At 44.1% G+C, this 12,500-nt stretch overlaps 1 protein-coding gene across 1 annotated transcript in view; it reads left to right on the forward strand.

Annotated features, from left to right (window-relative positions):
* The first annotated feature begins 3,502 nt into the window (after positions 1-3,502).
* LOC143288739 (uncharacterized) overlaps positions 3,503-12,500 on the forward strand; it is a 120,793-nt gene continuing 111,795 nt past the window's right edge. Inside the window, exon 1 of the mRNA XM_076597365.1 lies at positions 3,503-4,018. Within this exon, the coding sequence (XP_076453480.1) occupies positions 3,508-4,018 (511 nt within the window). The 5' untranslated portion in view covers positions 3,503-3,507. The remainder of the gene's footprint in view (positions 4,019-12,500) is intronic.

Raw genomic sequence — 12,500 nt, forward strand, 5'->3', positions numbered from 1 at the left:
ATTGTTGTGTTGATGTGATCAAGGAAGGCAGGGGCGGACTGAATGGACTCGAAAAGCACACCCATTGTTATATATTACTCCCGGAAATAACGAATGTTGTTCTGTCTTCCCTATGTTTCTCCATCAATACATAAATGTCTAACACACACACACACACACACACACACACACACACACACTTTCTCTCTATGTCTCTCTTTCTCTCCCTCTATCTCCCCCCACATCCCCCTCTTTTTCTTTCTCTCCCTCCTCCCTCTCACTTTCCTCCTCTCTCCCTCTGTCTCTCTCCATTCTTTCTCCCCCTCTTTCTCCCTCTCTCTCTCCCTCTCTCTCTACCCCTCTCTCTCTACCCCCCTCTCTCTTTCTCCCTCCTCTATCTCTCCCACTGATTCTCCCCCCCCCCCCACCTCTCTCACTTTTTCTCTATCATTTTATAAACAGTTGTGACCTTTACGATACCTCAAGGCAAAAACATCTGAACTGTGAAGGTCAGTCGTATGTTCACTTGCTGAAGAATGGCTTTGTTTGCAGTATACGTAATCTCTGTGTTAAAATATTTAATGCCCTGAAGATACGACAGGAATTCTTTGACAGCAGTGAAGAAATTTAGAATTAATTTACAATGGACAAGAAGCACTTTTTTTCTACAGGTTTAAGTTAGTATGTATTGTATTTTATATTTTGCTGTCGCTGTGTGATCACCTCAATTTGTACTTTTGAACTTTTTGCTTGGGGCCGGAGGCCTGGAGATTAAGGTTTTTGATCTTTCTTGTTCTTGTTCTTGTTCTTGCTCTCTCTCTCTCTCTCTCTCTTTCTCTCTCTCTTCTCTTTCTCTCTCTCTCTCTCTCTCTCCATGAGAGGGGGAAACAAAGTAAAAGCGCGCAATGACCTTATCTCAGCTGATACCATGCGACCTACATAGAACAGAGCTGGCTTCCAGAGCTTACGTTTTGGAATACTGCGGAGAGGGTACAAAAACGAAAAAGGTGAAGAAGCAGAAGAAGGAGGAAGAGAAGAAGAAGAAGAAGGAGGAGGAGGAGGAAGATGAAGAAGATGGAGGAGGAGGAGGAAGAAGAAGAAGGAGGAGGAGGAAGAAGAGGAAGAGAAGCAGGGGAAGAAGTAGAAGATGGAGGAGGAGGAAGAAGAAGAAAGAGGAGGAGGAGGAGAAGAAGAAAGAGGAGGAGGAGGAGAAGAAGAAGAAGAGAAAAAGAAAAAACAGATGATGAACAGACTAAACGACGAGGGTGAAGACGATTATGGGCGGAGAGAAGGCCGCACGGAAGGGTATGGATTCTGTCTGGCTTGAAGCTCGTGACGGCAAGGAGATTCAACTCTTCTGATGGGTTTGAAAAACAGAACAAAGGAAAAATAAGAGGGTTTTTTTTGGGGGGAAAAGAAAAAAAGGGGGGTTCACGAAGTGGATATAGTCTGGGATGAAGCGGGCGATGAGCATATGGAGGAGGGTGCAGGTGAAGAGAAAAGTTTGCGAACGGTTGGAAATGTCTCTCAGTCTCTCCGTCTCTGTCTGTCTGTCCGTCTCTCTCTCTCTCTCTCTCTCTCTCTCTCTCTCTCTCTCTCTCTCTCTCTCTCTCTCTCTCTCTCTCTCTCTCTCTCTCTCCCTCTCTCTCTCTCTCTCTCTCTGTATGTGTGTGTGTGTGTCGCTCGCTCTGTCGTTCGACACGTCCTGAACGGTAATACTACTTTTTTCAGGAACTAAAACGACGTCTATACACCTATATTTTCCTTGATTCATCACTTGGTTGTCTATTTGTTTAGATTTTTGTTGCTGTTGTTGTTGTTGTTTTCGTTTATTCATTTAACGGTTGGGTTGCATATTCATTTATCTATTCATTTTTACATTATCTATTCGTCTTCTCGTTTCTTCATAACTTTTTGTATTGATTTACTTTTATCAATTTATCTACTAGCTTGTCCGCTAATCTTATTGTATTGCTTTATCTTTTAATATATCAGTATATGTATGTATGTATGCATGTATGTATGTCTGTATGTATGTCTGTTTGTGTGAATTCGTTCGTTCGTTCGTTCGTCCGTCCCGTTCGTTCGTTCATTGATTCATTCATTCATTTTTCTATTTATTTGCTGCTACTATCTACCTCCTGAGGTTTTTGCCTTTTCAACCATTACCGTACTTTCTCTTGTTTCAGAACATCGGTGATTCTCAAGCCATGGAACAGCTTCAGTGATATCAGCAGAAAAATAACAAAGTCCATGTGGCATCTGTTAAAAAAATCATAATGACAATGACTGGGTTGCCGAAATCCGGCAGTCATTAAAACGGTAAAGACAGAAACAGAGGCATTGCATTTCTGAACTCAACCGGAGAATCATAACTCAGCATGTACATCGTTCACTCTTTTCAAAACCAGTCACCGACATCTGTTCTTTGACTAAATGTTCATAATCAGTCAGTTTGCTTAAGGGCGGAGTGTATAAAGAAACAAAAAAAGCAGTCAACTAGAGAGAAGGAGAAACAAAATGACCTGCAAACTATTTAAAGAACTGAAGTCAAAGCCTCGTTCATATAACATTGCACACCAGCAGACAACTCTGAGCATCTAAACATAAGCGAGGCATTGAAAATTGCCGTTCAGTCTCCTTGTCGAAGCAACTATAGTCACAACTATAAAACAGAGCAATGATGTGATGATGGTGCAAGTGTGTGATTTTGAAAACAGGAACTACATGGTATGTACTGCCTTCAAAAATATCATATACGTCCAATGAAATGTCTACTGCTTACAAGTGAAGAGTCTCGGATTTTCTTTTTTTTTTTTTTTTTTTTTAAATCAAATCAAACTATACTGCTATTCGTAAAATGCTTCCACGGACGAAAGGGCTGCCATGCACTTACGTTCATTTATACAGTTCGGAAAGTAAATACCTTGCTTTCTTAGTTGAAGCAAATGTGTAAGTTTAAATCCTTTAAATATGGGATGAGATGACTTACTGAGTTGTGTGTTAACAACCTTTCACGATTCAAGAGACGAGTGTGCATTCGATTTCTTCCAGAGATTCCAAAGAATGTCAAAGTGGCGCTGTCCAGAGTTAGTTCTAGCAATAGAATTTTGGGCGTATGTTAGCTGTCCACAATTTATGTGATTTTTTTTCAGTCTTGATTTCACTTCTTCATAAGTATGTGAGAGACTGTGTATTATCGATATGATCAACGCACAGTGTGTAAATTCGTTCCTGTCTTATGTCAACACAAATACTGTAAGTAACGTGATCTGAAAAGCGGTTTGGAGCGAAATAAAAAATAGAAAAAAGGATCATACATTCGTACTGGTATTCCTAGGATAACGGGCTTTTTATTTTAACAAAACAGTATAAATAAAACTTTTCCTTTTCGTTTTTAAGGGGGGAAAAAAATGCACGCTTCCATGCAACGTTTTAAAACAAGGGATATTATATAACGATGAATAAACACATTGATTTTTAAAGCAAACCAACAACAACAGAAAACTCACTTTCAAAAAAAAAAACATGACCATCCCGGAAATGGAAAACATCTTCCGCAGCGCCGCCGGCGGCCATGACAGCGGAAGTGACGTCGGCGACCACTCCTCCTCCGCCTCCTCCTCCTCATCCGGTTCTTCTTCCTCCTCCTCCTCCTCGCCTTCGTACTACTACTACGCCTCCTCCCTACTGGTACTCGTGGAGAACGCCACCCTACCTCTCCACCTCGCCGCCCAGCAACACCCCGACGACCCCAACCACCACCACACCCACCACCTCGGGGTGGCCGCGACGAACATCTCCGCGGCTGCCGGGGCAGGTGGGGGTGTCGGCCTGGGGGAGGAGAGGAGGTGGGGGGTGCTGGGTTTGCTGGCGGTGATCGTGTGCTCTGTGGTGGGCAACCTGCTGGTGTGTCTGGCCGTGTGCTGGGAGCGGCGCCTTCAGAACATGACCAACTACTTCCTCATGTCGCTGGCCATCGCCGACCTCCTCGTCTCCGTCGTCGTTATGCCGCTGGGGATGATCGTGGAGCTCTTTGGTGAGCTGCTGCTTTTCTTTTCTTCTGTGTGTGTGTGTGGGAGGGGAGAAACTGGAAGGGAAGAGCAGGGCCAAGGAGAGGAGGAATGAATGTACCTGGAACGACGGGACGGGTGTGTGGGTGTCTGTGTCTGTGTGTGTCTGTGTGTGTCCATGCGTCTGTGTGTTGGCGGGGTTGTGGAAGGGAAGGGTAGGGAGGCCGAGGAGAGGGATGAGTGGACATGGGGTGACGAAGATGGTGTGTGTGTGTGTGTGGGGGGGGGGGGGGGGGCGGGGGGGGGGACGGAGGGAGGGAAGGTGGTTAAGAGTGGGATAGGTTGGGGCAGTGGGTGGAAGAGATCAGGTGGCGAAGTTTTGGGGTGGGGTGGAAGAGATCAGGTGGGGAAGTTTGGGGGTGGGATGGAAGAGATCAGGTGGGGAAGTTTGAGGGGGTGGGGTGGAACAGATGAGGTGGGGAAGTTTAAGGGTGACGTGGAAGAGATCAGGTGGGGAAGTTTGGGGGTGGGGTGGAAGAGATCAGGTGGCGAAGTTTGAGGGTGGGGTGGATGAGATCAGGTGGGGAAGTTTGGGGGTGGGGTGGAAGAGATCAGGTTGGGAAGTTTGAGGGTGGGGTGGATGAGATCAGGTGGGGAAGTTTGAGGGTGGGGTGGAAGAGATCAGGTGGGGAAGTTTGGGGGTGGGGTGGAAGAGATCAGGTGGGGAAGTTTGAGGGTGGGGTGGATGAGATCAGGTGGGGAAGTTTGAGGGTGGGGTGGATGAGATCAGGTGGGGAAGTTTGAGGGTGGGGTGGATGAGATCAGGTGGGGAAGTTTGGGTGGGGTGGATGAGATCAGGTGGGGAAGTTTGAGGGTGGGGTGGATGAGATCAGGTGGGGAAGTTTGGGGGTGGGGTGGATGAGATCAGGTGGGGAAGTTTGGGGGTGGGGTGGATGAGATCAGGTGGGGAAGTTTGAGGGTGGGGTGGATGAGATCAGGTGGGGAAGTTTGAGGATGGGGTGGATGAGATCAGGTGGGGAAGTTTGAGGGTGGGGTGGATGAGATCAGGTGGGGAAGTTTGAGGGTGGGGTGGATGAGATCAGGTGGGGAAGTTTGGGTGGGGTGGATGAGATCAGGTGGGGAAGTTTGAGGGGGTGGATGAGATCAGGTGGGGAAGTTTGAGGGGGTGGATGAGATCAGGTGGGGAAGTTTGGGTGGGGTGGATGAGATCAGGTGGGGAATATGGGGAATGGAAGCATGAATGACCATGATCTTTAAGCTCTTCCTTGTGTCCCTGGGTGCCAGGGGGGGAGATGGTGTAGGCTGGTGGGAGGGAATTGATATGAAAATTATTTTCTCGCTCGTGAGAGAGAGAGAGAGAGAGAGAGAGAGAGAGAGAGAGAGAGAGAGAGAGAGAGCGTCTAGGTGGAGGGGGTCGTTCGTTCGTGCGCGAGTATGTATTCATGTACAAGTGTGTTGCTTGGAATCAGATGATGTGTCTCTTTGTGCTTATTCTCTGCCTGCTTGTGTTTTGTGTCCTGTATCTTGATCATGTTACTGATACTCTGCTTCTGTTGATGCTTCTTTTTCTTTCTTTCTTTCTTCCTTCCTTCCTTCCTTTCTTTCTTCCTTCCTTTCTTTCGTTCTTTATTCTCGTTCGACTTGTTCTTCTTTTTCTTGTCCTTCTTCTTCTTCTTGTCCTTGTAGTAACTGTTGTTGTTGTTGTTGTTGTTGTTGTTGTTGTTGTTCTTCTTCTTCTTCTTCTTCTTCTTCTTCTTCTTCTTCTTCTTCTTCTTCTTCTTCTTCGTCTTCGTCTTCTTCTTCTTCTTCGTCTTCTTCTTGCTTTCTTTCTTTCTCCTTGTTGTTCTTGTCTTGCTGTTCATGTTGTTGTTCTTCTTCTCCTCATGCATTCTTCTCTTCCTTCTCCTCTGGTTTTCCTTCTCACTACAAGCCTTCCCCCCTAACCCACCCCACACACCTCCTCCTCCTCTTGTGTGCACGTTCTTACGTTCCCTCTCATTTTCACCCTCCTGTCATTGTTCATAGTTTTCACGTTGGCTTCGTTCGGCTGGTTCCCTTCTTGTGCGAAAACTGTGCGCTCTGATGGAAGGCCAGGAGGATCGTGTGCATCTTTCTTTCCTTCTTTCTTTCTTTCTTTCTTTTCTGTTTCCTTCTCCATCTTCTTCTTCTTCTTCTTGCTTTCTTTCTTTTTCCTTGTTCTTGCCTTGTCGTTGTTGTTGTTGTTTTGTTGTTGTTGTTGTTGTACTTCTTCTGTTTCCTTCTTCTCAACCTCCTCTTCCTTCTCCTCTGCTCTTCTTTCTCACCAAAGTTCTTTCCCTTCCCTTCCCCTCCACCTCCTCCTCCGCCTCCTCATTTTTGCACGTTCTGACGTTTCTTCTCATTTTCCACCCTCCTGTCGTTGTTCTTAGTTTTCACCTTGACTTTGTTCGGTGGGTTCTCTACTTCTCTGTAAATACGTTGTACTCTGAGGGGGGCGGGGTGTGTGTGGGTGGGGGGGGAGGGGAGGGATGGGGGGGGGGGGGGAAGGAGGAGCGTCTGCCATCCTCCTCCTTGTAGTGACCGCCATTTCAGTGTTCCCCCTGGGAAGTTTTTGTTTCGTCCTGGTTTTTGTCATCCTTTCTTTTTTCTTTTTTTTTACAAAAAGAAAAGGGCAGTAGAAAAGTTTAGTGGTTTGGATCAATGCCAAGTCCTTTTTGTCTGGAAGGAAAGGTCAGTAAAGGAATTCAAAATTATTGTCGCGCACAAAGCGGTAACAGGATTAGACAGCCCAAGACCTGAAGGGATTATTACTTTGGGACGCTCTGTCTGTCACCTCCCCTCCTCCCCGCCCCCAGTCACCCTCTAACACCCACACCCCTCCCCCCCCCCCATCGGGCTATGTCTCTCAATCACTATATTACACAATTACAAAGGAGAAATACAAATACTTACGTTTTGTTTCTCATGCCAAAATATTGCAAATGAGAGAGAGAGGGGGGAGGGAGATTGCAAATGAGACACAGAGAGAGACTGCAAATGAGAGAGAGAGAGAGAGAGAGAGAGAGAGCAATGAATGCTTTTTGTTCATATGTTATATAGACTGGATTTTACCTCGTTTTTCTCTTTGCTAAGTTGTGCTACATTCTGGTGCAGCCAAATCTGTGGTATGGAGTTGGAATTTGGATATTAGAGAAGAGAGTAGTAACTGAAAAGTTAAAATTGCATTCATTTGTATGTTATGAAACGTCTTCTTAAATATAAACCCTCTCTCTCGCTCTGTCGCTTTTAGGAACATGCCAGAAATACTTTGCCATGGCAGGAGCTGGTGTTTCTGACGAAACATTAAACAGGGATCCCATTTGTAGCATGAACCAGACGCACGTTAAATCAACAATGCCAGTAAGCATTCGAACGATGTACTGACAACGCCATGGATTTCTCTCTCTCTATCCTTGTCTCTGTCTCCTGGTTTCTCTCTGTCTCTGTCTCTCACTGTCTGTCTGTCTGTCTCCTCCTCCCCCCACACCTCTCTCTCTCTCTCTCTCTCTCTCTCTCTGTCTGTCTGTCTCTCTCTCCTTCTGAAAGCGAGCGAATGGATGTATGTACCGTGTGTCGTGGGCTGTACCTCCTGATGACTGACGGATGGTCAGTGCCTGACATCTTGTGACGGAAGTGTCTGTATGGTTGTTAATGCTGCAATGTTTTGGAAGTTTCGTTGCGAGTCTTTTAGTCATCTCCCCTGGTACAGGCAACGTGAAAACCAATTTGTGTTCCAGACAACGGTTCCTCCCTCCCCCTTTTTTTCAATTTATTTATTACGCATTAAAAAAAAAATGTCTATGAATTTATTTATCTGTGCAAATCATAAACTGGTTGTAATTCTGTACATAACATAGCGTCTTCCCGCAAAATTTCTCATTGCTATGTACAGTATGAACCGGCATGAGAATCAGAATCTTTTTTGTTTTGTCAGTTAAACGCCAACGAAGGTATTACCTCTTTCACCGCCACGTTTCTGTGTGGAAAAACACTCCCCAGCGCCAAGTATTCTTCATTTGATGCTCTCACTCACAACAGGCTTCGGTTCATGTTAAAACAACAGCATGGACTTGTTCGCGTCAATGAGCAAAGGTTCGTCATTGTTGTAGACGGGCGCAATAGCCGAATGGTTAAAGCGTTGGACTTTCAATCTGAGGGTCCCGGGTTCGAATCACGGTGACGGCGCCTGGTGGGTAAAGGGTGGAGATTTTTACGGTCTCCCAGGTCAACATATGTGCAGACCTGCTAGTGCCTGAACCCCCTTCGTGTGTATGTGCAAGCAGATCAAATACGCACGTTAAAGATCCTGTAATCCATGTCAGCATTCGGTAGATTATGGAAACAAGAACATACCCAGCATGCACACCCCCGAAAACGGAGTATGGCTGCCTACATGGCGGGGTAAAAACGGTCATACACGTAAAATCCCACTCGTGTGCATACGAGTGAACGCAGAAGAAGAAAGAAGAAGTCATTGTTGTATTGGCGGGGACACTGGCAGCAGATGTCAGGCTTTGTTACAGTTTGAACAAACGGTCTTACCAATATGACCCCTCGATGTCGACAAAAGTCGCCTGTGGCGGTGAAAGAGTTACTAGAAGATGGAAGAAAAGTGGCAGAATGTTCAAGACGCTTATCTGCCAATACAGCGTCCATGCTCGATTCTCGCTCTTGCCCTTTCTCCCAAGTTTGACTGGAAAATCAAACTGACTATCTGGTCATTCGGATGAGATGATAAACCGAGTACCCGAATGCAGCACGCACTTGGCGCACTGGAAAAAAAACAACAACAACAACAAAAACTACAACCATGGCAATAAAAGTGGTGTCCTCTGGCAAAATAATGTAGACGTGATCCACTTTTGATAGGCACACAAATATAATAATATCTTCATGCACCCAAGGCCTGACTAAACGCGTTGGGTTATACTACTGTCAGGCATCTGCCTAGCAGATGTGGTTAGCGTATATGGATTTGTCCGAACGATGTGACAACTTCTTGAGAAACTGAGAGATGCAAAATGAAGGAATTTATGAGACACACACAAATACAAATAAAACCAGTCAGAAGCAAAACAGGAAAAGACATAGCGGAGACGTTTAAGAAGACGACGACGTCTTTGATAGAAGCTGTGAACACATCTTCAACACACAGCAATCCTTTCCTGCACTGTCTGGTTTGGTTCCATTGTTTTTATATGAAATATTGTTTATGAATTTTATTTCTGAAATCTTCTCCAGTTTCTTTGCATTAAAACCCACATATGTCAAGAGAAAGTGTTTCCTTTTTCTTTTTCTTTTTTTAACTGTTTAAAGTATGTTATCTAAACCATTAAGGGTATTAAAATGTTCAACCTTTTCGAGATTATTTTCACATATATCTAGTTTCCATTTATATTTTTTATGTTCAGATATCATTTTGATATGAAATTATATATATATATATATATATATATATATATATATATATATATGTATATATATTTATGTGTGCGTGTGTACGTGCGTGCGTGTGTGTGTGTGTGTATTTGTGTGTGTGTGTGTGTGTGTGTGTTGATTTTATCCCATTTTGCGTTCGTTTCAAAATGGTGAGTGAACGCGGTGGACTTACGCACCTAACATGCAAAAACACAAGTTTACACTCTCCCTCGCAACTTTCAAAAAAAAAAAAAAAAATCTGCAATATTTATTCATAATGGACCGGTTTAATAACATTCAGCGAGGACATCTCTCCTCCCTGAGGATACCGGGCTGATTGATAGACCTTTTATGCCAAATATCGCACGAGGACAAAAAACGAAAGTAGCGATAATAACAAACTCAGAGCTGTGTGTGTGGTGATGGGTAACATTCTATTATAGAATCGGTTCGTGTGAAAAGACGTTTAGTGTTTTGTGTCTGCTTTCAAGTGCACTTCGATTTGCATACGGGTACAATGCTCTGCTTTGCTTCCACGCGCCGCGTTCGTTGAATATTCATGAACCTGGGTGGCGGAAGAACTGACAAGCCATGTATCACCTGTCTGTCTGTGTGCTGTTGGTTGTTTTTTTGTTGTTGTTGTTGTTTTTGGGGGGTAGGGGGGGTTTACGTGTTTATTTTCTCTTCCTCAGTAGTGTCTGTCTGTCAGTTTGTCTTCCTCGGTGCCTATCTGTTTGTCTGTTTGTCTTACTAAAGTGTCTGCATGTGTGTTTTTCTTCTTCAATGTCTGTCAGTTTGTGTTCCTCGGTGTGTGTCGGTCTGTTTCTCTTTCTTTAGTGCCTTTCTATATGTGATTCTCTTCATCGGTGTCTGTTTTTCTGCCAGTTTCTCTTCCCCAAGTGTATGTATGTCTGTGTTTCTCTTCCCCAAGTGTATGTATGTCTGTGTTTCTCTTCCCAAGTGTATGTATGTCTGTGTTTCTCTTCCCAAGTGTATGTATGTCTGTGTTTCTCTTCCCAAGTGTATGTATGTCTGTGTTTCTCTTCCCAAGTGTATGTCTGTGTTTCTCTTCCCAAGTGTATGTACGTCTGTGTTACTCTTCCCAAGTGTATGTCTGTGTTTCTCTTCCCAAGTGTATGTCTGTCTGTGTTTCTCTTCCCAAGTGTATGTATGTCTGTGTTTCTCTTCCCAAGTGTATGTCTGTGTTTCTCTTCCCCAAGTGTATGTATGTCTGTATTTCTCTTCCCCAAGTGTATGTATGTCTGTGTTTCTCTTCCCCAAGTGTATGTATGTCTGTGTTTCTCTTCCCAAGTGTATGTATGTCTGTGTTTCTCTTCCCAAGTGTATGTATGTCTGTGTTTCTCTTCCCAAGTGTATGTATGTCTGTATTTCTCTTCCCCAAGTGTATGTATGTCTGTGTTTCTCTTCCCAAGTGTATGTATGTCTGTGTTTCTCTTCCCCAGTGTATGTATGTCTGTGTTTCTCTTCCCAAGTGTATGTCTGTGTTTCTCTTCCCAAGTGTATGTATGTCTGTGTTTCTCTTCCCAAGTGTATGTATGTCTGTATTTCTCTTCCCAAGTGTATGTATGTCTGTATTTCTCTTCCCAAGTGTATGTATGTGTTTCTCTTCCTAAGTGTATGTATGTCTGTGTTTATCTTCCTAAGTGTATGTATGTCTGTGTTTCTCTTCCCAAGTGTATGTTTGTGTTTTTCTTCCCCAAGTGTAATTATGTCTGTGTTACTCTTCCCAAGTGTATGTCTGTCTGTGTTTCTCTTCCCAAGTGTATGTCTGTGTTTCTCTTCCCAAGTGTATGTATGTCTGTGTTTCTCTTCCCAAGTGTATGTCTGTGTTTCTCTTCCCAAGTGTATGTATGTCTGTATTTCTCTTCCCCAAGTGTATGTATGTCTGTGTTTCTCTTCCTAAGTGTATGTATGTCTGTATTTCTCTTCCCAAGTGTATAAATGTGTTTCTTTTCCTAAGTGTATCTTCCCAAGTGTATGTATGTCTGTGTTTCTCTTCCCCAGTGTATGCATGTCTGTATTTCTCTTCCCAAGTGTATGTATGTCTGTGTTTCTCTTCCCCAAGTGTATGTATGTGTTTCTCTTCCCAAGTGTATGTCTGTGTTTCCCTTCCCAAGTGTATGTCTGTCTGCATTTATCTTCCCCAAGTGTATGTATGTCTGTTTCTCTTCCCAAGTGTATGTCTGTCTGTATTTATCTTCCCCAAGTGTATGTATGTGTGTTTCTCTTCCCAAGTGTATATATGTCTGTGTTTCTCTTCCCAAGTGTATGTATGTCTGTGTTTCTCTTCCAAAGTGTATATCTGTGTTTCTCTTCCCAAGTGTATGTCTGTCTGTATTTCTCTTCCCCAAGTGTATGTATGTCTGTGTTTCTCTTCCCAAGTGTAAGTATGTATGTCTGTGTTTCTCTTCCCCAAGTGTGTGTTTGTTTTTCTCTTCCCAAGTGTATGTATGTTTCTCTTCCCAAGTGTATGTATATCTGTGTTTCTCTTCCCAAGTGTATGTATGTTTGTGTTTCTCTTCCCCAATGCCTGTCTGTCTGTCTGTCTGTCTCCGCTCTTTATGTATGTCTCTCTGTCACTGTCTGTGTCTGTCTCTGTCTTGGTCTTTCTTTGCATTGAACGTCGTTATTGAGATCAATGCAGACATTGTGTTGTTATGTATGCAGTGTGATCTCTGGGCGCATTGGTCTTTAAAAATAAATCATTCACTCATTCTCTTTGTGTGTTTCAACCTCTGACTCAGTCTCTGTTTTTTTCTGTCTGTCTATCTGTCTCTCTCTCTCTCTCTCTCTCTCTCTCTCTCTCTCTGTATATAGTTGTCCCTACATCCCATTCCCGACCTCCAACCCACCCCCTTGACACGGGCAAAATGACCTATCGTTAAAATGTTCGAGTTCGAGTTCTCTCTCTCTCTCTCTCTCTCTCTTCTTCATATGGGGCATTAGCCTTAAATAAATGGAATATCTCAGTCTCTGTCTCAGTCTCAGCCCCCCCCCCCCCCCCTCTCTCTCTCTCTCTCTCTCTCTCTC

Source organism: Babylonia areolata, chromosome 13, assembly GCF_041734735.1.
Source record: "Babylonia areolata isolate BAREFJ2019XMU chromosome 13, ASM4173473v1, whole genome shotgun sequence".
NCBI lineage: Eukaryota > Metazoa > Mollusca > Gastropoda > Neogastropoda > Buccinidae > Babylonia > Babylonia areolata.